Genomic DNA, 27,669 nt, shown 5'->3' on the forward strand with positions numbered 1-27,669 from the left:
CTTTCTCCTTCTGGGATACTTCACTCAGAATGATCTTTTCTAGATCCCACCATTTGCCTGCAAATTTCATGATTTCCTCCTTTTTGATTGCTGAGTAGTATTCCATTGTGTAAAAATACCATAATTTCTGTACCCATTCCTCTGTTGATGGACATCTGGGTTGTTTCCAGGTTCTGGCTATTACAAATAAAGCTGCTATAAACATGGTTGAGCAAGTATCCCTTTTGTGTACTTGAATGAACTTTGGGTATATACCTAGCAGTGGTATAGCTGGGTCTTGAGGAAGCACTATTCCTAATTGTCTTAGAAAGCGCCAGATAGCTTTCCAGAGTGGTTGTACCAGTTTACATTCCCACCAGCATTGGAGGAGGGTTCCCCTTTCTCCACAACCTCTCCAGCATGTGTTATCACTTGAGTTTTTCATCTTGGCCATTCTGATGGGTGTAAGGTAATATCTCAGGGTCGTTTTGATTTGCATTTCCCTGATGGCTAATGAGGTTGAGCATTTCTTTAAGTGTTTTTCTGCCATTCAATATTCCTCTGTCGAGAATTCTCTGTTTAGCTCTGTTCCCCATTTTTTAATTGCATTATTTGGTTTGCTGCTTTTCAGCTTCTTTAGTTCTTTGTATATACTGGATATTAGTCCTCTGTCAGATAAAGGGTTAGTGAAGATTCTTTCCCAATCTGTAGGCAGTCATTTTGTTTTGATGACGGTATCCTTTGCTTTACAGAAACTTTTCAGTGTCATGAGGTCCCATTTATTGATTGTTGCTCTTAGAGCCTGTGCTGGTGGTGTTCTGTTCAGGAAGTTTTCTCCTGTGCCAATGAGTTCTAGGCTTCAGCGCAGAATTCTACAAGACCTTCAAAGAAGTGCCAACTCCAATTCTCCTCAAGCTATTCCACAAAATAGAAACAGAAGGAACACTACCAAACTCATTCTATGAAGCCACAGTCACCTTAATACCTAAACCACACAAAGACCCAACAAAAAAAGAGAACTTCAGGCCTATCTCTCTTATGAACATTGACGCAAAAATACGCAATAAAATACTTGCAAACTGAATCCAAGAACATATCAAAGCTATCATCCACCATGACCAAGTAGGCTTCATCCCAGGCATGCAAGGGTGGTTCAACATACGGAAATCCATCAATGTAATCCACTACATAAACAAACTGAAGGAGAAAACCACATGATCATCTCCTTAGATGCCAAAAAAGCATTTGACAAAGTCCAACACCCATTCATGTTTAAAGTCTTGGAGAGATCAGGGATACAAGGCACATACCTAAAGATAGTAAAGGCAATATACAGCAAGCCTATAGCTAACATCAAACTCAATGGAGAGAAACTTAAATCAATCCCACTGAAATCAGGGACAAGACAAGGCTGTCCATTGTCCCCATATCTCTTCAACATAGTACTTGAAGTCCTAGCCAGAGCAATAAGACAACTAAAGGAGATCAAGGGGATACAAATCGGAAAGGAAGAGGTCAAAGTGTCACTATTTGCAGATGATATGATAGTATACATGAGCGACCCCAAAAATTCAACCAGAGAACTCCTTCAGCTGATAAACACCTTCAGCAAAGTGGCAGGATACAAAATCAACTCAAAAAAATCAGAAGCCCTCCTATATACCAAAGACAAAAAGGCTGAGAAAGAAATTAGGGAAACAACACCCTTCACAATAGCCACTAATAACATAAAGTACCTTGGTGTGACTCTAACCAAGCAAGTGAAAAACCTGTTTGAGAAAAACTTCAAGTCTCTGAAGAAAGAAATCGAAGAAGATATCAGAAGATGGAAAGATCTCCCGTGCTCATGGATTGGTAGGATTAACATTGTGAAAATGTCTAAACTGCCAAAAGCAATCTACAGATTCAATGCAATTCCCATCAAAATACCAACTCAATTCTTTACAGACTTTGAAAAAAATATTCTCAGCTTCATATGGAGAAACAAAAAACCCAGAATCTCCAAAACGATCCTGTACAACAACAGATCATCTGGAGGTATCTCCATCCCTGATCTCAAGCTGTACTACAGGGCAACAGTAATAAAAACTGCATGGTATTGGCATAGAAACAGAAAGGAGGATCAATGGAACCACATAGAAGACCCAGAAATAAATCCACACACCTATGAATACTCGATATTTGACAAAGAAGCCAAATCCATTCAATGGAAAAAAGACAGCATCTTCAACAAATGGTGCTGGACCAACTGGATGTCTACATGCAGAAAAATGAAAATAGATCCATATTTATCACCCTGCACAAAACTAAAGTCAAAGTGGATCAAGGACCTCAACATAAAACCAGATACCCTAAATCAATTGGAAAAAAAAGTGGGGAACAGCCTAGTCTGTGTTTTTTTATTGTAGAATTAAGTCCATTGATATTGAGAGAGATAACTAGCTACATTCAAGAAAACACAGGAAATAACCCCACTACAGTAAAACAAAAAGCAACCAAGCACACAACCGTATGACCACAGCCAACATCAAAGTCAAAGGATCTAACAGCCACTGATCAGTAAGAGTTACTTTCTTACCAAATATTGAAATTAAACGTTAAAATTCTACTAAAATTGGTTAGTACTAAGAAATGAAAAACTTTTTTTTTCATTTCATAAAACTGGTTAAGTAAAAGTGATACAGACATTTTTGAGGGTTTTAAAAACTTTCATTTATTTATTACAATTTATTCATTTTGTAATTTTGTATCCCAGCTGCAACTCCCTCCCTCCTTTCCTCGCAGCCCCCCCTTCACTCCCTATGTCCTTTCTCTAGTCCCCTGTAGGGGAGGAATTACTCCTTTTCTATCCAGCCTTAGCCTATCAAGTCTTTTTTTTTTTTGTCTTTTAAATGGCAGTTTTATTGGATGTCCCACTATCCCAAGCCCCAAACAAGGTGCATACACCATTTTAAAACCTTCAATAGCTTCCAAATGTTGAGACAAAAACTAAACATGGAATATATGCCTAAGAGTGGTATAGCTGGATCTTGAAGAAGCTTGTACAGCCTATCAAGTCTTATCAAGGCCAGCTTCATCATCTTCCTCTGTGGCCTGGTAAGTCTGCACCCTTCCCAGGGGGTGGTGAGCAAACAGCCAGCCACTGAGTTCATGTCAGAGACAGCCTCTGTACCTTTTACTAAGGAACCCACTTGAACCTCTGCAACCTATGGGCTTCCTCTTAATAGAGACAATCCTTAATCAATAATTTAGAGATTAACCATGTTCATCTATTTATTAACAAAATTATTAAATAGTAGTTATAAGAAGACCTGGAACAAAAGAAATAGTATAATATAAAATACATGAGAACAAGAATAAGAGCTGAGTTGGCTTCTCTTCCAAAGGATCTGGGTTTGGTTTACACCACCTATATCACAGCTACACTGTTGATAATTCTAGGGACAGGAGACTTGAAGTCCTTCTTGAGACCAGAGAAGCCCATGGTTCACATAAATACAGGAAGACAAACACCAATACATAAAACAAAAATATACATATTTTAAAATATTTCCATTTAATTTCAGTTTATTTAATTTACATTTCAAGGGTGCTCCCTCCCTCCTCTCCTCACAGCCTCCCCTCTTCCTTTGCCTCCTTTACCTTCTCCCTTCCTCACAAAAAGGGAGCCCTCCCATAGCAACTCCCTCCAGCACATCAAGTCACAGGAGGACTGAGTTGATGTCTCAGTTTCTGTAAGCCACCATGTTGTCTTTGTTGGTCTTCTTGTGAGGTTACTCTCCCCTCCAGGTCCTTCCATCTTTCTGTCAACACCTTCCACATGACCCAGGGAGACCCACCCCATGCTTGGCTCCATCTGGGGCTGTGAGGCAGTCTCAAAATCATGTTAGGCTCCAGTTTGTAATCACAGCAGAGCATCACTAATAGTAACAGGGGCTGGTTCTCTGCCATGAGGAAGGTCTCAGGTTGCACCCAATTATTGGTTGTACAGTCCCTCAATCTTTGTTCCCTCTTTATCTCTTCATTTCTTGTAGGCAGGGTAATTTTTGGATCTAAAGTTTTGTAGGTAGGTTGTTGTTCAACTGATTCCACTAGTCCTGCCTAGATAGGAGGTGGTCTCTTCAGTCTTCATGTTTTGATCGTCTTGGACTTGAGTTTTGTGCAGGGTGATAAATACAGGTCTATTTACATTTTTCTACATGCAGACATCCAGTTAGTCAGCACCATTTGTTGAAGATGCTTTCGTTTCTTCTTTTAGCTTCTTTGTCAAAAATCAAGTGTCCATAGATGTTTAGGCTTCTTTCTGGGTCTTTGCTTTGATTCCATAGATAGATCTGTCTGTTTCTATGACAATATTATGCAGTTTTTGTTACTATTGCTCTGTAATATAGCTTGAAATCAGGGATGTTGACACCGCCAGAAATTCTTTTATTGAACAGAATTATTTTGCTATCATGGGTCTTTTTTTTTTTTTTTTCTATGTGAAGTTAGTGGTTGCTCTTTCCAGGTCTGTAAAGAGTTGTGTTGGAGAGCCTTGAACTCATGGGCACAGGAGACAACTTCCTGAACCAACAGCAGAGGCTTTAAGAGCAACAATCAATAAATGGGACCCCATGAAACAGAAAAGCTTCTGTAAAGCAAAGGACACTGTCATCAGAACAAAACGACTACCTACAGATTGGGAAAGGATCTTCACCAACCCTATATCTGACAGAGAACTAATATCCACTATATATAAAGAACTCAAGAAGTTAAACAACAACAAATCAAGTAATCCAATTAAAAATGGAGTACAGAGCTAAACAGAGCATTCTCAATAGAGGAATATCGAATGGCAGAGAAACACTTAAAGAAATGTTCAGCGTCCTTAGTCATAAGGGAAATGCAAATCAAAATGATCCTGAGATTTCACCTTACACTCATCAGAATGGCTAAAATAAAAAAACTCAAGTGACAACACATACTGGAGAGGTTGTGGAGAAAGGGGAACCCTCCTTCACTGCTGGTGGGAATGTAAACTTGTACAACCACTCTGGAAAGCAATCTGGTGCTTTCTCAGACAACTAGGAATAGCGCTTCCTCAAGATCCAGCTATATCACTCCTAGGCATATTACCAAAAGAGGCTCAAGTACACAATAAGGACATTAGCTCAACCATGTTTGTAGCAGTTTTATTTGTAATAGCCAGAAGCTGGAAACAGCCCAGATGCCCCTCAGTGGAGGAATGGATACAGAAATTCTGGTACATTTACATAATGGAATATTACTCAGCAATAAAAAAATAAGAAAATCATGAAATTTGCAGGTAAATGGTGGGAATTGGAAAGGATCAGCCTGAGTGAGCTGTCCCAGAAGCAGAAAGACACACACAGTATATACTCACTCATATAGACATATAATATAGGATAAACCTACTCAAATCTGTACACCTAAAGAAACTAATTAAGAAGGAAGACTCTTCCTAAAATGTTCAATCCCTATCCAGAAAGACAAAGAGGATGGACATCAGAAGAAGGAGAAAAGAGGGAACAAGTCAGGAGCCTGACACAGAGGACCTCTGAAAGGCTCTGCCTTGCAGACTATCAATGCAGACGCCAAGACTTATGGCCAACCTTTGGGCAGAGTGCAGGGAATCTTATGAAAGTAGTGGGAAATAGTAAGATCTCCACAAGGACAGCAACAGAACCAAAAAAATCTGAGCACAGGGGTCTTTCCTGAGACTTATACTCCAACCAAGGACCATGGAAATAACCTAGGACCCCTGCACAGATGTAGTCCATGGCAGTTCAGTGTCCAAGTGGGTTCCATAGTAATGGGAACAGGGACTGTCTCTGACATGAACTGATTGGCCTGCTCTTTGATTACTTCCCCCTGAGGGGGGAGCAGCCTTACCAGGCCACAGAAGAAGACAATGCAGCCAGTCCTGATGAGACCTAATTGACTAGGATCAGAAGGAAGGAAAAGAAGAGCTCCCCTATCAGTGGACTTGGGGAGGGACATGAGTGCAGAGGGTGGAGGAAGGGAGGGATTGGGACAGGACGAGGGAGGGAACCACAGGGGGGATACAAAGTGAATAAAGTGTAATTAATAAAGAATTTTTTTTTAAAAAAAAAAGTGTTGTGTTGGAATTTTGATGGGAATTGCATTGAGTCTGTAGATGGCTTTTGGCAGGATGTCCATTTTTACCATCTTAATCCTACTGATCCATAAGAATGGGAGATTTTTCCATCTTCTAAAATCTTCAAGTTCTTTCTTTCTTCAAAGACTTGAAATTCCTGTTATACAGGTTTTTCACTTGCCTGGATTAGTGTGATATTTCAAGATTTACACCTGTTGCTCTTTGTATTTGAACTTAATTTTCCTTTTAAATTTATTTTATTCATCCTCATATAACATATGTGCCATTAAAGAGTAAACAGTGGAGATTTACTACTGTTGACTATAAGTGAAAGTTGTCCTTCAGTACTTAACTTAACTGGCAGATGTTTATCAAATTGTCCTGTGTGAAGAGCTAACAATACTGTAGCCACCATTTTGCATTCTGATTGAATTAGACTGTTTCATGCAGCTCACATAGTTGGAAGCTTACTGAATTTATCCTTGCATAATTGAGGATTATTTCCCTTAGCATGCTGACCTCCATGTTCATCCTGGGTACAATCCCTTGCATTTTTTTGTTTCATTTTGTTGTTGATTGGTTTTATTTGGTTTGATTTTTGGACAGGGTTTCTCTGTGAAGCCTTGGCTAATCTGGACTCACTTTGTAGACCAGGCTGGACTTGAACTCACAGAAATCTGTGCCTCTGCATCCCCGAGTGCTGGTATTGTAGGCCTGTGTCATCGTGCCTGGCCATTCTCTGCATTTTTAAGGCTGAATAATACTCTGTTGTTTTGTATAGATGATTTTATTGTTCATTTATTCATTTATCATTAGATATTTAATTTATCACATGGTAATTACACATTATGTCACAATAAACAGGAGAACACACATTTACCTTTGAGAACAGAGCCTTGATAATTTTTGATAAATACTTGTAAGTGGGAATGTTGGTCTATACAACAAATAACTAAATCACAGTTGCCTACAAATTGATCCTAACAGTTTATAACTCCCTAGATATCGCCTTATTAGACTTTCAAAAATGTTGCAGGTAGTTATTCATTTATTGGCATCTCCTCAGGGAGAATCTCTAGGGCTTAAAAATAGACACACATAGATCTCATAAACAGAACCTCAGAACCACAGTGGGAAATGAAGAGAAGATTGTTACAACAGGTAACAAATTGTCTCACAGACCCGTGGTTTCGTCATAATATGTGGGAGTCTCACCATCTGGAGGTAATCATTTCTGATTCATTTTTAAACTTTTTCTAATAGTCTAAAATGTCTGAGTAGGAATAGAATTTCATTTCTCATTTTATGTTATTTAAAAAACGTCTTTACTGAGGTTGATAGAGAAAGTGCTTTTAACTTCAAAAATATTCTTAGGTAAATTTTCCTAAGGAAACATATCTCTCTCCACCTCTTTCCTCTTAACTCTCTCTTTTTTACACACACACACTCTCTCTCATGTACACACATACTTAATTTTATAACTAGTGAAGAGCCTATATGAGAAAAAATAGATACTAAATAAAACAACATGATTTTACTTATAGAAAAAAATTCAGAACCCAAATGTTAAATGTGTCCTTATGTTGTCTTTCCAATCCAGAGTTTTATTTGCCCTAACATTTATTAATGGTCCCCTACAAAAACTATCTTACACACAAAGTGGTGGACCATCAAGAATAAGAAAAAGCAATATTCAGAGAGTGACAGAAGACAGAGGAAAATTAATACAATGTATGATGACATAATAATTATAAAAATGTCATATGAAAACTCAGTTTCTTTTTCTATTTTCATAAAGTTAGATTGTTCCATTCTTCAGAAACCTCAATATTTGTTAAAATAGTAGTGTTCTATTTTTAGAAACCTAGAGAGAATTGGAAATGTCTCTGTTGCATCAATTGACAGTTGCAGAACCAAGCTTGTCATGTACAGATGACCAAAGTGAGAAACTGATTATCACTACATTAATTGCCAAATTTAAACTTAATGATTTACCCAAAATACAAAATGATGAGGAAAAGAGATGGAGTACTAGCTTTAAGAAGACTTGCATTTTTGAAGAGCATTCTACATGTTGCTTACAGAACTCCTTGACTGTTTTTTTTTTTCCCCATTTGTAAGGGTGTAAATTATACTTTTATATTCTGTAGATACTTCAAAATAAAAATTTTAATCATGCTACCTTTCCCTGTTAACTTTTATTCCCAACTACAATTGCATTAATTTTAAAATTATTTTAAAACTATTTTTTGTAGATTGTAACTTTTTAATTTACCACTATTTGATTTATATTGCCAAAAGCAACTAAATCAACTAAATAATTTATGGCAACTTTCTTTCTTTCTTTCTTTCTTTCTTTCTTTCTTTCTTTCTTTCTTTCTTTCTTTCTTTCTTTATTTTTTCTTCCTTCCTTCCTTCCTTCCTTCCTTCCTTCCTTCCTTCCTTTCTTTCTTTCTTTTTCCTTCCTTCCTTCCTTCCTTCCTTCCTTCCTTCCTTTCTTTCTTTCCTTCCTTTCTTTCTTTTTCCTCTTAATTAGTTTCTTTAGGTGTACAGATTTTAGTAGGTTTATCCTATATTATATGTCTATATGAGTGAGTATATACTGTGTGCATTTTCTGCTTCTGGGATAGCTCACTCAGGATGATCTTTTCCAGATCCCACCATTTACCTGCAAATTTCATGATTTCCTTGTTTTTTTAATGCTGAGTAATATTCCATTGTGTAGATATATCACAATTTGTGCATCCATTCCTCCACTGAGGGGCATCTGGGCTGTTTCCAGCTTCTGGCTATTACAAATAAGGCTGCTACAAACATGGTTGAGCAAATGTTTTTATTGTACTTGAGAATCTTTTGGTAATATGCCTAGGAGTGATATAGCTGGATCTTGAGGAAGCACTATTCCTAGTTGTCTGAGAAAGCGCCAGATTGCTTTCCAGAGTGGTTGTACAAGTTTACATTCCCACCAGCAGTGGAGAAGGCTTTCCCTTTCTCCACAACCTCTCCAGCATGTGTTGTCTCTTGAGTTTTTGATCTTAGCCATTCTGATGGGTGTAAGGTGAAATCTTAGGGTTGTTTTGATTTGCATTTCCCTTATGGCTAATGAGGTTGAGCATTTCTTTAAGTTTTTCCTACTCCAAATTAGTAAAAGTGCCATTGTTTTGGGCTTCCTGACACAGATGCTTATGTTGTACAATAATTTGCATTCACTTAGTGAAACAAAAAGGAGTTATAGAGAACTAAAATTCTTATTGTCTCATCCTACATAATACAAATCCTGGACTGCATGAAAATCCCGAGACAGTCCCAACTCCAGTGTGGATGGTTCTGACAATGTTTTGTTGAGACAACTTTTGTTTACTGTGTTCAAGCGGCTTTACAGAAAAGTTCCTATATCCTCATTGAGTACTACAATTTTCTTAAAGGTAAATGTTCCCCCCATTCTGTAATTGCTGTTTCCAAAATTCTAATGAACCCTTCTGGCCTTATTAGAAAAATCATGGGCCTTCTTAGTTGGATGAATGGAAATTAAGTAAATCTCTTTCTCCTTAATTTTCCCACCTTCACTTTTCAGAGTGCTACTATTTCATATTTTCTGACACAAGTGAGTATGTGTTAGATTTTTTTAAAAGGAGAGCTCAGAACATGCTTTGCAATGTTACGTGGTATTCAGGGCAAGGTATTTTAAACTTCTTTGAACTTGTCTTTTGAAGTAGCAAAGAAAGGATACTGTTTAGGTTATTCCTTTCACAATATGATGATTCTTCTGTAGCAGTATGTTCTGCAGACCAAATAATAGGATTTTAAAAACTCTTTCTGTAACTCACAGGGAACATGTGGTACTGGTGGGATAGATATGAACCCAAACTGGTAAATACTGTTTCACAGATTAACAAGAAAAGGCAGGCTGGTCACAGTAGTGCACTCTTGTAATCCCAGCACTCCGGGAGGCAGAGGTAGGTGGATCTCTATGAGTTTCAGGTCAGCCTGTCTACAAAGCAAGTCCAGGACAAACAGAAAAACCCTGTTTCAAAAAATCAAAAAAGAAAGGAAAGAAGGAACTTGGGATTTATTCCTTGCTATGCTGCCTAGATGAAAGTGTTTTCTCAAGTATTTTTATTTTATTTTTCTTCTCTAGTCTCAAAATGATATCCTTGCAAAGGACATTAACGGTAGGCTCCCATCCTGTTCTCTCTCTTCAACTGTTTCTGGTGTCTATTCTATTGGCCCTTCTGAATGAGAATTAAGCATCTTCCCTAGAGACCTCCCTGTTGTCTTCCTTAGGTCTGTGGATTGTAGTATGGTTTCCTAGTATTATATGGCTATTATCTGTTTGTAAGTGAGTACATTTCATGTGTGTCTTTCTGATTTTAGGTTACCTCACTCAGGATGATCTTTTCTAGTTTTTTTTATTTAAATTTATTTTTACAGTTTATTCACTTTACATCTGATTGTAGTCCCCTTCCTTCCTCTTTTCCCCCATTCCTCTCCCCTATTTTTCAGAAAGGCGGAGCCCTCTTCTGACCCCACCTATCAAGTCTCATTAAGACTGCTTACATCTTCTCTCTCCATGGCCTTCAGTGAGCAGGCAGCTACCACAGTGTAAAGGAAGAACTGACTCATTTATTTGTTCTCTGGTCTCTGCACATGTACACACACATGAAATATATAAATATTATTGCTGGACAAAAATTCCTCTACATTTTCTTAACCTATTTACCATTTCAAATCAAACCAACACAGAAGGGATGAATATTGGGTAGTTTCAGTTAAGTGATGATTCATAATTTTACATACTTCACATATAAAGTGTATAACGGTAAATGGAAGAATATCAGGCAACACTTTATAAACAACTTTTTCAGTGAGTGAAGCACAAGTTAAATATGTTCACCTTGACACAGAAACTTGAGAACTGGCTGCTGCTGCCATATTCCCTGAGACTGAAGTTTCCACCATGATTACAAATGTAAATCATTTTAATCATTTAATATAAAAAACTGTTGAGACATACATACATAATTTTATAGAAGCAGTAACTGTTTCTTTCTTCAGGTGCACTGAGAATATTCAGATACTCTTTCCAGAGTCTAGAAATGTTTTGCACTGTGTTCTAGGTCATGTTTGGAAGACATCTCTGTGAGTTAACCAGAGGAAAGACTTTTGTCCTTCAGTTGCATCCATGCAAATGCCATATTGTGGCATTTTGGTTTGGTTTTGTGGTACATACCTCACAGTTAACAGAACCAGATATTAAACATACATTACAACAGTGGGCAAACATACTTAAAATGTTATTATAAAAATTATGTTGTTTGTAAGATAGTACTTCTTCTTGAAAAGGAGCTTTTGAGAGTTTGGTAATAAGAGAATTTTAACAAACTCTCTTAATTTTCCCCTTATTTCTTCATATTTTTCTAGATTACAAGCTGTAGCCTGTGTCTGACTTAAGGCAATAAAATAGATTATGTTAGAATAAAATGTCCCTTCTCAGGAAAAGATTAATTTATATAAAAGAAACTCACTTAAAAGTTTTACTAACATAGTAATGTAGCAAAAATTAATTCAAAATGAAATCAAACTATGAATATTTCCTCTTGGCTGAGATAGATACAGACTAGGGTAGCTTATATGTACCCAGTTCTTCATAACCAATTCCTCAACTTTTCATTATTACAAATCTAGCAAAGAGGCTACGCCCCAAACCTGTAGGATGTATGTGCACACATATTTAAGGAAAACTCAGGTAATGTAATATAACCAGTAACTGTTTGAAATCATTGTCTTCATCATCTTTGTGAAATATGTCCAGGGAGCACAGACTCCCAGGGTCACCTACCTCTTCACAGTTTCAAAAGGTCATATTGAGATTTCTTGATATTATATATGCCAAAAATGTATACGTCTTACCTTATATTCCCAAAGGAAAAGTAACATTTTATAGGTTAGTGTGTAAGAGCATTGCACAGATTCACTTACAAGCTCTTTGGTTAATTCAAATGAAGATAACTCTGAGTGAGATTGCATGTGACTAATGGGAATTATTATAATAGCTCTGGATGTTCCACCTGTATGTCTTAAGATTCTCTAGATCTGCTCATGAAATATTTCAGGAGGTATGTGTAATGTCATTAACATGCACCTTACATGACATTACAAATATACAATTGTTAAAAGTCAATTTATTGTGACCATTCAAAAATAAAAGCAAAAGAAGAATTGTATCAATTTCTGTGTAAATCCGACTATCTACAATTTGAAGGTTTTGTATATAGGTATATTTATGTATAAATATATTTAAATGCATATATACACATAGAATATTATATATATACATATACATCTTACAATCTAGCAACATTAATAGATCCTGAAAATAACAGAGTTTGAGCATGGATATTGTCAGTGCTATAAATTTGATGTCAGAAGAAGATTGCTTTCTATATTGACTACTGTTAACCTATTAGATTAAAGAAATGGCTCACATCCCATTTGGAGGAACCAAGTATCATTGCCAAAGAATCATGTTATTCTCTAATTAAATTCTCACTAGTTGAGAACCAAAGATTTCTATCTATGTCTTTGGTCATTAAAAGCTACACGTTTGTACAGTGTGTGTGCATAGAAGTGTATGTACATCTTTGTTGTAGTAGGTTTATTTCTAAAAATAGTTTAAATGTTAACGTACACCATATTTAATCTACTTTTAATAACAAATTCCACTAATGATAATATTTAAAATCTCTTGACTATGGTATAGTCTCTATTCAGAACTTGTTTTTAATAAACCTGGATGGAGGGCCGAAACCTCACATTAGTGACTGAATTTATCCTGATGGGCATCACTGACCGCCCTGAACTGCAGACACCACTGTTTGGACTGTTCCTCATCATCTATCTGGTCTCACTGGTGGGCAACGTGGGCCTGATCATCCTCACCATGGTGGATTCCAGGCTGCAAACACCCATGTACTTCTTCCTTAGACACCTGGCTATCACTGATCTTGGTTACTCAACTGCTATCGGACCTAAAATGTTAACAAATTTTGTTGTCAGCAAAAATATGATATCCTTTCATCTTTGTGCTACACAATTAGCCTTTTTCCTTCTGTTCATTGCCTGTGAACTTTTTATTCTATCTGTGATGTCCTATGATCGCTATGCAGCCATCTGTAACCCTCTGCTCTACAATGTCATCATGTCACAACGTATATGTTGGGTACTGGTGGCAGTCCCATACATTTACAGCGTGTTTATTTCTCTTATAGTCACCATAAATATTTTCTCTTCATCCTTCTGTGGCTACAATGTTATCCCTCATTTTTACTGTGATGGTCTTCCCTTGATATCTCTACTCTGCTCAAATACAAATGAAATTGAAATGATAATTTTACTTTTATCTGCTATTAACTTGATTTCCTCTCTTCTGGTTATTCTTGTCTCTTATCTGCTTATTCTCATAGCCATTCTCAAGATGAAATCTGCTGAAGGCAGGCGCAAAGCTTTATCTACCTGTGGGTCCCACCTGACAGTGGTCACTGTCTTCTATGGGACTTTGATATTTATGTATGTGCAACCTAAGACCAGCCATTCCTTTGACACTGATAAAGTGGCTTCCATATTTTATACTTTAATTATCCCCATGTTGAATCCCTTGATATACAGCTTGAGAAACAAAGATGTAAAATATGCCCTAAGAAAGACAGGAAAAAGGATACACAGTAACTTCTCATAGAAGTCATGGGATGTTAAATGTTACCCTACTCCACACAAAAAAATACATTTAAATGATTGTTTCAGTGAAGAAAATAGTAAAGAACTACTTTTCTCTGAAGAGGAGACGGATTCGAAAAACCATCAACAGAAACAACTGTGAAGAAATGCGGTAGCATAGGGAAATTCTTTTCTCTGAAGAGGAGACGGATTCGAAAAACCAACAACAGAAACAACTGTGAAGAAATGTGGTAGCATAGGGAAATTCTTTTCTCTGAAGAGGAGACGGATTCGAAAAACCAACAACAGAAACAACTGTGAAGAAATGTGGTAGCATAGGGAAATTCTTTTCTCTGAAGAGGAGACGGATTCGAAAAACCAACAACAGAAACAACTGTGAAGAAATGTGGTAGCATAGGGAAATTCTTTTCTCTGAAGAGGAGACGGATTCGAAAAACCAACAACAGAAACAACTGTGAAGAAATGTGGTAGCATAGGGAAATTCTTTTCTCTGAAGAGGAGACGGATTCGAAAAACCAACAACAGAAACAACTGTGAAGGAATGCGGTAGCATAGGAAATTCTTTTAAGGTGTGTGGACCTAGAGGCAGCAATGCATGCGCTGAGTGCGGATGAGCACACTGACAGTTGATTAGTTGACTTTGGTTTTGTGATGGTGGAGTTTTAAGATTTTTTATTCTACTTTTTAAAATTTATTACAAGTTATTCACTATGTATCCCAACTGTATCCCTCTCCCAAATCCCCTCCCAATCCAGCACTCCCTTCCTCTTTTCCTCCCATGTCCCTTCTTCAGTTCACTGATAGGGAGATCCTCCTCCCATTCCCTCTGATCCTAGTCTGTCAGGTCTCATGAGGACTGTCTTTCATAGTCTTCCTCTGTGGCCTGGTAAAGCTGCTTTCCCCTCAGGGGTTGGTGATCAAAGAGCCGATCACTGAGTTCATGTCAGAAACAGCCCCTGTTCCCCTTACTTGGGAATCCATTTGGACATTGAGCTGCAATGGGTTACATCTCTGAAGGAATTCTAGGTCATCTCCATGCATGGTCCTTGGCTGGAGTATCTGTCTCAGAAATGACCATTGGGCCCAGAATTTTTGGTTCTGTTGTCTCCTTATGGACCTCCTATTCTCTCCATGCCTTTCTATCTCCCCCTTATTTCATAAGATTTCCTCCACTTTGCCCAAAGTTTGGCTATGAATCTCAGCATCTGCTTTTATACCCTGCTGGGTAGAGTCTTTCAGAGGCCCTCTAGGTGCCTCCTGCCCATTTCCCTGTTTTCTCCCTCTTCTGATGTCTATCACTTTTGCCTTTGTGAATGAGGACTGATCATCTTACCCTGGGTCCTCTTAGCTTCTTGCTTGGCTTCTTTAGGTGTAATGATTTTAGCATGTTTATCCTGTATTTTATGTCTAATATCCACTTACAAGTGAACATATACCATGTGTGTCTTTCTGCTCCAGGGATATCTCATTCAGGATGATCTTTTCTAGATCCCACCATTTGTCTACAAATTTCACGATTTCCTTGTTTTTAATTGCTGAGTAGTATTCCATTGTGTAAAAGTACCACAATTCCTGTAGCCATTCCTCAAGTGAGGGACATCTGGATTAGCAGATTCTGTTTACTATGAATAAAGTTGCTATGAACATGGTTGAGCAAATATCCTTGTTGTACTTGAGCATATTTTGGGTATATGCCTAGAAGTGTTATTACTGGATCTTGAGGTAGCACTACTCCTAATTTTCTGCGAAAGGTCCAGATTGATTTCCAAAACAGTTGTAAAAGTTTACATTCCCACCAGCAGTGGGGGAAAGCTCCCCTTTCTCCACATCCTCTCCAGCATGTGTTGTCACTTGATTTTTTTTATCTTAGTCATTCTGATGGGTGTAAGGTGAAATCTTAGGGTCGTTTTAATTTTAGTTTTGTGAGTTGAGGTTTAAAAGAAGTTGTCTGGTATTTAGCTGTATCTGAGCATTTATTTGTATGAAAATGAATTGTTATATATTAAAATGGACATATATTTCATTTGCACACACATTTCTATAAATTGTGTTAGCCTTTTTTTGATCATAATGTCACAAAAGTGAAGTATATCACTTTGATAATGAGGTCCCAGTATATCAGAGCATTTTGGAGATGCCTTCATTCCACCTGGAATTTCATGTTTTGATTCTACTTTACTTCCTTTTCACATAATTTTAAATGTGTTCACAATAACAGTAATCAGTATCATATATTTATTGATCAAATAATTCATAATTTCTATGTATCTTTTATATTGTATAGTTCTGTGTGTGTGCATTTATGTTAGATATCTTCAATTTTCCATAGAATACTTTACATTGGTCTTATGATAATATAATTCTATTAATTATTATATACATTACATACATAATTATATACATCATACATAATTATATAAATATATCATATAATAATAATAATAATAATAATTCCTTATTTCCCATTCTCTGTGCTGAATAATTTTGTTTTCTTTCTAGATATAAAGTCTATTTGTTTTAAGTCCTATACTAAGTTTTGATTATTGAATGAAATTCAATGAGGAAATAAAATGCCTGGGCCCAGAGAGAGAAGGAACGCTCCAAGAAAGAAGGTTGCTGGTGGCCCACCCCATGCTGCTCCTGATGGCTGTTGATGCAGTTGGATGAGAAGTTGGAGATATCCCTCAGTGAGGACTAGATGTGCCCTAAGAAACCCTAGAACTTCATCCATGAGGAAGTAGCTAAAGAGAATTCCACCTCTCTCCCCACTAACCTCCTTTCTTTCCTGCCTAGCATCAAGGTGTTGGAAGGGCCTGGGGTGGGGAAGGGAGGAAGATGCATAAAAAACGTAAATGAAATATAGTTCAAAAGTGTACCAACAACAATGAACTGTAATGTGGAGCCAAGAGGATCAGGCTTGCAAGGTTAGCATAGTTAGTCTGAGGTAAATCTAGGCTAAGCAGATAGCTTGAAAGATGAAAAAGCCCAGAAACATTAATAAAGAAATAACTTCCAGCATTGCTTGAAAACTTTTTGTTTATTTGACAGCAAAGCCAATACAACACAATATTAGGTGAGTGGCACCAAATATAACCTTAAAGTGTCTGCAGTAGAGAAACTTATCACAAGAAAATAAAACTGATAATAAAAACTATAAAAATTTAATATTTAAATTGTATATGAATAATCAAACTTTGCCATTCTTGGTATGAGGAATTGAGACAGGGCCTTGGCATTCTTGGTTACTGAAAAACATCTGTGGATATAAAAAAAATTATATGATACAAGATTTAAATAAACAACCTGTAACTAGCTATTAAAATATAACAAAAATTTAATGTCAAAAACTTGAGAATTAGTTTCAACACTATTTTTTTAAAAGAGTAAAACTCTGAACTGTTAGGCCCAGCAAGAGCCTAAATATAAGAAGGTATGAAGAGAACTCAGGAAACTAATCATTCATCTTCATCTATGCAAAAACGCAAGAGACTCACTCTTCTTAACCATTGCAATGGCGTCACCCCTGCTGATCAGCTAGGAGTGGCACCGGGAGACAAAGAGCTTAGGTTTTTAAAAGACACAAGGCGGGAATCTCCTGGGGTTGACTTCTTGGCAAGTTAGGATTGGAGGAAGTGTCTAACTTTTAAAATAATTGGTTAGTTCTGGTCACCCTTAGGTGTAGTCAGCCCTGTCGTAAATATCTGATCTTCAAGTCAGTTTGGAATTTCCTGCCATCCACAGTTAAATGTGTGGGGGGGGGTGATTAACTCATCCCATGTCTGTTCTGAGGAGTGGGGGTTACAGGCTTTGGATCAAAGGTCAGGAGAAGGATTGGGGCCATTTGGCCCAGTTTCCAAACAAAGCCCATCTCACTGGCGCCAGCCGGTGATTTTTTCTCCATTTAGTAGAGATCTCTGCTTTTTCTCTTCCTTATCTCTGCCCTCACAGATGGCTAATGTCAGGAACTTTTACATTCCTCGGTTCTCTGGAGAAGCACTAAGAGGCTTTAATTAACATGGGCCTAAAACTTGCAAATATAAGTTATAAGGCAATTAAAAGAAACATAGGTTACAAAGTTAGTCTGATTCTTTCAGAACCATGTGTGAAAAACAAACTCAACATCACAAATATTCTTGGTAATAGGATCAAAAGTGTTTTAAATACTGCCCTAATATATATATATATATGTATATATATATTAATATATATATTAAATTACAGGGAACAACAGCAGAAATGACTCTATTCCTGAATAACCAAGGTGTTTTCTTTGTTTGTTTGTGTTTTTTAGTTGTTTGTATTGTTTAGGTTTTTCCATCAATCACCACATTTTCTTTTTTTTTATTATTTTCTTTTTTTTTAAATTTTATTTTTCTTTTTAGTTACATTTTGTTAACTCTGTGTCCCCGCTGTATCCTGCTCCCTCATTCCCTCCCCAACCCCACACTCCCTCTCTGGTCTCCTCCTTGCCCCTTTCCAAGTCCACTGATAGGGAAGGACCTCCTCCCCTTTCATTTGACCCTGTTTTATCAGGTATCTTCAGGGCTGGCTGTAGAGTCCTTCTCTGTGACCTAACAGGACTGCTCCTCCCCTGGGGGGGGGAGTCAAGGAACCTGACCTTGAGATCCTGTTAGAAATAGTCCTTGTTCCCCTTACTTTGGAAAACTATTTGGTTACTGAGCTACCACGGGCCACATCCAAGCAGAAGTTCTAGGTTATATCCATAGATGGTCCTTGGTTGAGTGTCAGTCTCAGAAAAGACCCGGCGCTCGGATATATTTGGTCATTGTAGAGCTCCTATCCTTTCCATATCATACTAACTCCCCTTTTTTCATATGATTCCCTGCACTCTGCCGAGGGTTTGGTTATGAGTCTTAGTGTCTGCTTTGAAACACTGCTAGGTAGAGTCTTTCAAATGCCTTTTGCGGTAGATTCCTGTCATACCTTAAATGCACAATCACCACATTTTCATTTTGCTAATTTCTAACTGTATGAGGCATAATCTTTGCTAAATGAAGCATAATTCTTCTGGAGCATTTCCTGTAGGTTTTATCACTGATGGTAAAATGAATACAAATAAGGTGAGCTGAGGATATTAAATGGGTATTCTAACTTGTGTGTCTGTTCCTTGAGTTCAAGTGAATAGCAGAATATCTGTAGTATGTTGGAAGGCTGAAATCTAAAATTTCAAGATTAGTTTTTCTACATTTATTAAGTAATTAATAACTATGTCAATTATTGAGTATGTTGAGCAAATTACATGCTTTTTTCAAATTCTGATTTATTATAATGTCTATCGATTAAAATCAAGGTTTTACAGAGTGGAGAAAAAAACTAACTACAGAATAGGCAATATTAAAGTCAAAATTAGTTCTCTTTAAAATGTTTGTAAATTTCCTGATTAATGAATATACTTCAAAATAAGGATACTAGTGAATCCATATAAAATAAAGCTTTTATTTGATTAGGTAAACAAGCTATATATTAAGTTTTGATACAAAGACAATACAATGAATAAGCCTTTAAAATCTGAATTTAGCAGGTCATGAGTAGTCCCTCAGGTCATATATCCTGGAACAGTAATGACTCTCACATATTAAACACTAATTAATTGTAATCAGGAGATTCCTAGCTCAGGTTGGGACTTCCTCACGACTTCATTAATGCTTTGAATTGTGTCTGCTTTGACTCATATAGTTCTTGTGCACAGAGTTGCATTCTCTGATGACTAAGGACGTTAAGTATTTCTTTTTTAATTAATTAATTAATTTATTTATTTATTAAAATTTATTCACTTTGTATCCCAGCTATAGCCTTCTTCCTCATCTCCTCGTCTCAAGTCTCTGTCTCCTCCTCTGCCTCCAGCCTTCTGACCACTTTATTCTTTGAGGAGTTATAGCCAGTAAAACATCTCATAAACAATAGGTTAATTTGCACAAGGAGCCTGAGGAAGAGGTGTAACCCTCACAAGCTATCCCACCTGTTGTCACAAACAAAAGGAGATGGACTTGCAAGTTCTCCTCTGCCATTAGTAAAGGCCTCCAAAAAGCCATCTCTCCACCGAGATTTAAATATCAAAGCAGGCTGCTGCGTCACGGCTCCAGACAAATGGTGGGACATTTCTTGGGTCTATACCCAGGATGCATTTATTTAATTAAATGGGATTCATGCAATATTTTCTTTGCTGTGTCTGCTTTGGTTAGTCATCATATTCTCTGCAAGTCAAACCAAGTTACCATACATTTCAAATTAATTCACCTTTAAGATTTTCAATATTCAGTAAAATTCTATTTATTAGTTCTTCTTTTATTTGTTAGTTCTTGAATTGTTTTTTAAGTAGATTTTTACATGTTGGCTAGTATACTGGCTGTAGTAAATGTGGGAGTACTCATACCTTTAAGATCCTAACACCAATACATATGGAGAAATTTACATAAGTTGGATTTCCATATTATAAGATAGATAGAGAGAAATGGAGAGATAGAGATATCAATAGAGAGATGGAGTGAGAGAGATAAAGTTATAGTTGAATAGCAATATTTTCCTGAAATTTAGTTTATAACCTCTAGACATCTCATTAGGCTCTCAAATTATTTACATGTAACCACTGATTTACTTAGAAGATCCTTAGGGAAAAGAGTTTCTGTAGCTTTACAAAATGCATAAATTGACCTCCAAAACTTCAGGTTAAGAACCACACCAGGAATTCAAGACAGTTGTTCCAGAGAGGTAAAGGACTGTGACATAACCATCTATGAATTCAAATATTGTTACATTTTGTTCTCTGCCTGAAATTTCTCCTTGTCCATCTCTAATTCCAATTCTGTACTTTCTAAATTTCCTTTTATACACCTGAAGCAATTATATCACTCTCACACTTATCATTTCGTGTTAAGTTTAATACTTAAATGAAAAATGTTAATTCTTATAACATATGTGCACATACAGACTGATTCATTTATTATTTATTTATCTTTTACAAATGAAGTATGTTTACTATGAAATGTCATATTTGTAATCTCTTCTTATTCAGTCAATGACAGTGCTCATAATATTCAACAAAATTAATAATGTTTATTATTCTATATTTTAGTCTATGAGATATTAAATGTGTTCACATATATCCTATTATTTTAGAAGTTACCTCTAAAGTGTTTTATATTAGGTTTGCAAACAAAACAAAACAAAAATTACTAACAAAAAGATGTGTACATAATGCACAGGTAGATTTAAATCACATCAAAATATCCATGTAATTATTTCAATTTTAATTTCAATTTATATTTACAATGTTGTTAACCATAGTAAAAATATGTGGAATTTAAGGTATTAAAATGTTCTGTAAGAAAATACACTTCTTTCTCTTTTATCCAAGGAGAATTTTGAGTCTTCATTATTAAACCAATAATAACAACCATTCTTGCTAATTTGATCAGATGTCTTTGTATGTTTCTAGGTTCTTCACTAAAATATACAAATAAATTTATCAAAATTATATTTAAAATATCCCTAGAAAAGTTAATTAGACTATACATTATATCATATAGACATATTATTTTTTAATGATTTATGAAAACATCAAGAATCAATTGAAGCACATCAGTGTTACTCTTGACACAGGGGAGAGAAAGATTGAAACAGGTCTAATGAACAACAAGAGGTTTTACCTAATTCCCTACCTACTTATCATTTCAGATCAGTAAAGAGTCGTGTCCAGTGGGATGTACACAAACACTTGTGAACAAAATCCCTTTATGATAAGTTTAAGCCCTGGCTAAAAATTAAAAACGCATATTCATGTGACTTTTGTGAGCCATTTGTGGAAGTATAGATGCAATATACAATAAAGACATGCTTCCTTTCTCCAAAACATGTATAGTCACATCTGTTTGGGACATGCCATAAAGAGTTTTACATGAAGTATTTGCCAAAATTTACTTTTGTGTACACTATGTTAAAATACATTACAGATATATATGAATATATTGTCTTTGGTTTCTTGATATAAATCCAGTTTGTGGTTGGTCTTCTATGTTGTTCTTACATGTCTACTCAATATGTTCCATATCTTACGCTTTTAACTGCTCTGTTTTTAAGTATAAGCATTTAATGATTTGCTTCTAAAGTAGAGCTGATGCATTTTTCTAATGTTAGCTGTTCTTGCAGCATAGTTACATGTGAATTGCAACATATTAAATGATTACATGGCACTATTAATTTTAATTGTAGAAATGACTAATAAAAATTTTAAAGAAGTGAAATAAACATCTACATAAGTAGCATCCAAAGTTTTGAAAATAAAACTTTATTTTAATATGCATATCAATAGATTTTATATCTCTAATCTCTATTTTCAGCTATGTTTTTGCCTACTGTCTACCTATCATGAAAATGGTTAAACATCACAGTAAATATTAAGGGTAGGTGTATTATATAAGTATTTTAAAGATGTAATTTTAAACATTAAATATTGAAAAATTAGGTATATGTTATCTACAATACTTTGTAACAAACTCCTCCAATTAACAATAATTTAACTCCAGTAATGATGCTGATTTCTCTAACCAGAACAGGCTTTCTGATAAGCTGTGATGGAGAACCACAGCCTCACGGCAGTGACTGAGTTCATCCTGATGGGCATCACTGACCGCCCTGAGCTTCAGGCCCCATTATTCGGACTGTTCCTCCTAATCTATCTGATCTCACTGGTGGGCAACTTGGGCATGATCATCCTCACCATGGTGGACTCCAGGCTGCAAACACCCATGTACTTCTTTCTCAGACACCTCGCTGCTACAGATATTGGGTATTCAACAGCCGTGGGACCCAAAATGTTAACAAATTTTATTGTTGATCAAAATAGAATATCCCTTAACCTTTGTGCTACACAGTTAGCCGTCTTTCTTCTGTTCATTGCTTGTGAACTTTTTATACTGTCTGCAATGTCCTATGACCGCTATGTAGCCATCTGCAAGCCTCTGCTTTATATGGTCATCATGTCAAAAAGAGTATGTTGGATGCTCGTGGCAATCCCTTATCTTTACTGTACAATTGTGGCTCTTCAAATCACAATTAAGATTTTCACGTTCTCCTTCTGTGGATCCAACGTCATCAGTCACTTCTATTGTGACAGTCTCCCTTTGTTATCTTTGGTCTGCTCAAACACACAAGAAATTGAAGTGATAATGTTGTTCTTATCAGCTTTTAATTTGATTTTTTCTCTTTTAGTTGTTCTTGTGTCCTATCTGCTCATCCTAATGGCCATTCTCAGGATGAACTCTGCTGAGGGCAGACACAAGGCTTTCTCCACCTGTGGGTCCCACCTGACAGTGGTCACTGTTTTCTATGGGACGCTGATATTTATGTATGTTCAGCCCAAATCTAGGCACTCCTTTGACACTGATAAAGTGGCTTCAATCTTTTACACATTGATTATCCCCATGTTGAATCCCTTGATCTACAGCTTAAGGAACAAAGATGTAAAAGCTGCCCTTTATAGGACAGGGAAAAGACTACAGAGTGCTTTCTTTTGAAATCCACATAAGATCTGATTCCTTCATTCTTTGTTTTCCATTAAAATGGTTAGCAAGTACAACGTATCAGCATAATTAAATGCTAACATTCTTCTGGGTAGCTAAACTTCTAAATGCTCTGGAAGAATTCATGCAGAACAAAACAGACTTTACCCTCTTTTACTGAAGAGCGCTGGATTGTAATTCTAATGAGAGATATATGATAACATCAAATATTCTTAGCGTGTAAAGACTACATATTTTGGTGGTTTAGCTTGGAACTCTTTAGAAAGAGTGGGAGTTGTAAAACAGTGCTTAAATGGTGGTTGTACACATAATTCAATATTTTTCTAATGTGTTGCATTTTCATGCAGACATCATCAGTACCTTTTAGGATTCATTTCTGTGAGTTGTGTGAAAATCTAAATTGCTTACAGTGAGAGAAAGCTTTGCTTGTCAATCACCATAAACCTTGTTTAAATGTCTCATCTGAGGAAAGGCCTCTGATATCCTCTTTTTCTTGTGATCAAACTTACTTTCCTCTATGATGCTCCAAGTGCTTGCTAACTTGGAGTATTTTGTCACTCAAACAACCTGTGGTATCTATTTTTATCTAATTCAGTGTGTATGTGTCTCTAAGTGAATGCACCACTTCAGATACACACTTAATTTTTGCTGAAAAAAAAGCTTTATTTATTTTTACTGGCTTGATCTTTATTTTTATATTCTGTTCTTCTTTGTACATTATATAATTCTCTAAATTAAAATAATAAAGACAGTTTAAATGTTGTTTTATCTTTTTTTCTTGCACATAAAGCCAGGATGCATTAAATAGATTTCTTGCTGTTTTCTGGTGAAAAGCCATCTTTTTATTTAGCCCATACAACAATGAGTACACTATTGTGTCCCGCCCCGCGGGACCTAGTTATTCGTGGGGGCGAAGGGGGTCGTACCTGTAGGAGATGAGGGAGAGAGAGAAACGAGCACAAGTAGACGAATGCCTTTCAAGTGCTGACTTTATTGTGCAGTAGTTTTATTTTTATAGGGCAGTTCTGGCAGGGAGGGGGGTTTCGAGGAGGAGGAAATAACAGTGGAAAATCACCAAGACTATTGTAAGAAATCACTTGATTCATGTGATTGTTACAGTGGAGGCTCACAAGGTTATACAGTCACTAAAAACAACATCTATGGTTTCGGACATCTGTTGTTTGTCCCGCAGGGCTATTAACCGAAAGGTATGATTCACAGACCTCTGTTGTTTGTCTGGCAGGATATTACAAATCAGAGTCTGGGGGCTTTGCCGGCTCCCGACACTATTGTTTCAATACATTCTTTGATTTATCAATTTGATAAGCAAACATAATGTCACACATAAAAACAATGCTGATTTCTAACAATGTGCAGCAATATATGCACAAAAATATAATTTATTGTATAAATAAATCATATGTGTCTTTCCTAATCCCTCAAGGTTTACAAAAGTAATTCCTCTTAAGTTTCATGCCTTTTTATTTGCGTAAAGTATCAAATACATCTGTGCCACCAATCAGTTTCTAAGTTTTCTTTGGAATAATAAAAGTGTGTGAATATTCACATGGAGATCTATTAATGAGAAGCTAAAATAGTTTAATTTATAAAGATAAAATTATACAGTTAAATGCAAAGTATAGAGAAGGTCTATATTTTAAAAATACAATTATTTCTTAGTAATAGAAAGTTCAACATGAAAAGCAAAATGAAACTATTAGTCATTGATAGTAATCAAGCAGTAAAATGTTTAAATTATTGTAATTATAACATATTTTGTTTCTATGAATCAAATTCATTGAATAAATTATATTCCAGAGAAAGATAAAAATTACTAACATCTACATTTGAAGGGGCATTTAGAAATGAATATATCTCAATAACTCATTTTTATATAACTAATGTCACTTTTGGTAACACATCAAATAAGTGATGATGTTTAAAATCTGTCATTATCAATAATTTCTCAAAATCTAAAGTCAGTTTTTATTTTATTATTTTATAAAATCATTAATAATTCAAATTGTTTCATACATTTCTTATAGCACATCATTTTTATAAACAATAAACAAGAATTGGATGAAACAAGTACTAAAATATTGTTTCACTGAATTACATATTCTTTACAAATGTCACTCAAAATATAAAATAATGGTGAGGCTACAGCTGCGATACAAAGTAGATAAATTGTAATAAACAAAAATTATATTAAAAAAAGAAACTTAAATTAGAGAAACGTAGAGCACCTGTGAAAACATGAGCTGAGTTTGAGTTTAGGATATAGTAGTGAAGTAATGGTTTTCATTTCTAGAGATTACAATATTTGAAGTAGATGACAGTAAGATGCCTCAGTGATTAAATGCACTTGAGTTTAATGAGCAGGACTCACCAAAGGTGGAAGGAGAAACTGATTCCTGAAAGCTTTCTTCTGTATAGACACACAGGCACATAAGCACACACAATAATGAAAAGCAAACTATTTGTAAAATTAATAATAGGGTTGGAAAGATGGTTCAGTGGTTAAAGTGCATAATGTGTTTACCTAGGACCTGCGTTCCGATTCAAGCACCCATGTCAGATTGCTTACAACTGCTTGTATTTCCAGCTTATCAGGATCAAACGCCATTTTCCGGCCTTTTCAGACAATGGCACTTATAAGACAATATCTGCACACAAATAAATATATTTATGTATATATATATAATGTATTAATTATATAGAAAATTAAAATAAAAAATGAAGACTATATTTTTGGTTGTGGTAGAAGTTGACCAACATATAATGGACTCCACAGTTTTACTGTGTGCTTTTTTAATTTTAATTTTAATCTTTTTATATTGATTACCATTTATTCACTTTGTATCTCAGCTGTAGCCACAATCTCATCTCCTCCCAATCCCGCCCTCCCTCCCTCCTTCATTTCCTCCCATGCCCCTTCCCCAGCCCACTGATAGTGGAGGACCTCCTCTCCTTCCATCTGACCCTAGCCTATCATGTCTCATCAGGATTGGCTGCATTGTCCTTCTCTGTGGCCTGGAAAGGCTGCTCCCCCATCAGGGAGAGATGATCAAAGAGCCAGCCACTGAGTTCATTTCAGAGACATTCCCTCTTCCCCTTACTAGGGAGCTCACTTTGAGACTGAGCTGCCATGGTCTACCTCTGTGCAGGGATTTTAGATTTTCTCCATGCATGGTCCTTGGTTGGAGTATCTGTCTCAGAAATGATATCCGGGCCCAGATTTCTTGGTTCTGTTGCTCTCCTTGTGGAGCTTTTGTCCTCCACAGGTCTTTCTATTACCCACTTCTTTCATAAGATTCCCTGAACTCCACCCAATGTTTGGCTATGAGTCTCAGCATCTGCTTTGATACCCTGCTGGGTAGAGTTTTTCAGCAGTCCCCTGTGGTAGGCTCCTGTCTTCTTTGTTTTCCTTGTTTTCCCTTCTTCTGATGTCTATCCTGTTTGCATTTCTGAATGAAGACTGAGCATCTTTACCAGGGTCCTCCTTGCTTAGCTTCTTTAGCTGTACAGATTTTAGTGTGATTGTTCCATATTTTATGTCTAATACCCACTTATAAGTAAGTACACCATTTGTGTCTTTCTGCTTCTGGGATACTCACTCAGGATGATCTTTTCTAGTTCCCACCATTTGCCTGCAAATTTCTTTTTTTTTTCCTTTGGTTTCAAGACATTTCTTTTTTTTATTATTATTTGTTATTATTAGTTACATTTTATTAACTCTGTATCCCAGCTATATCCTGCTCCCTTATTCCCTCCCAATCCCACCCTCCCTTCTTCCCTCCCTCAGCTTCTCCCTGCTCCTTTCTAAGTCCACGGATTGGGGAGGACCTCCTCCCCTTTCATCTGGCCATGTTTTATCAGATATCTTCAGGGATGGCTGCAAAGTCCTCCTCTGTGGCCTAGCAGAACTGCTCCTCCCTTGGGGGTTGGGGAGTCAAATAGCCTGCCATTGAGTTCCTGTCAGAGATAGTCTCTGTTCCCCTTACTATGGGAAATTAATTGGTTATTGAGCTACCACGAGCTTCGTCCGAGTAAAGGTTCTAGGTTATATCCATACATGGTCCTTGGTTGGAGAAACAGTTTCAGAAAAAAACCCTGTGCCCAGATATATTTGGTCCTTGTGGGGCTCCTATCCTTTCCCTGTCATACTAACTCCCCTTCTGCCGAAGGTTTGGTTATGAGTCGCTTATATAGACCTACAAGATATAATAAACATAATGAAGTCTATACACCTAAAGGAGATAAACAAGAAAGCAGACACAAGGTAAGATGATCAATCCT

At 36.4% G+C, this 27,669-nt stretch overlaps 2 protein-coding genes across 2 annotated transcripts; both read left to right on the forward strand.

Moving 5' to 3' along the window:
- Positions 1 to 12,890: 12,890 nt before the first annotated feature.
- LOC110544048 (olfactory receptor 8K3-like) lies at positions 12,891 to 13,832 on the forward strand. Its single transcript, XM_021630186.1, has one exon. The coding sequence runs from the start codon at positions 12,891 to 12,893 to the stop codon at positions 13,830 to 13,832; it is 942 nt and encodes a 313-aa protein (XP_021485861.1).
- Positions 13,833 to 22,398: 8,566 nt separating this feature from the next.
- LOC110544444 (olfactory receptor 8K3-like) lies at positions 22,399 to 23,390 on the forward strand. Its single transcript, XM_021630420.2, has one exon. The coding sequence runs from the start codon at positions 22,423 to 22,425 to the stop codon at positions 23,362 to 23,364; it is 942 nt and encodes a 313-aa protein (XP_021486095.1). The 5' UTR covers positions 22,399 to 22,422; the 3' UTR covers positions 23,365 to 23,390.
- Positions 23,391 to 27,669: the final 4,279 nt, after the last annotated feature.

Source organism: Meriones unguiculatus, chromosome 8, assembly GCF_030254825.1.
Source record: "Meriones unguiculatus strain TT.TT164.6M chromosome 8, Bangor_MerUng_6.1, whole genome shotgun sequence".
NCBI lineage: Eukaryota > Metazoa > Chordata > Mammalia > Rodentia > Muridae > Meriones > Meriones unguiculatus.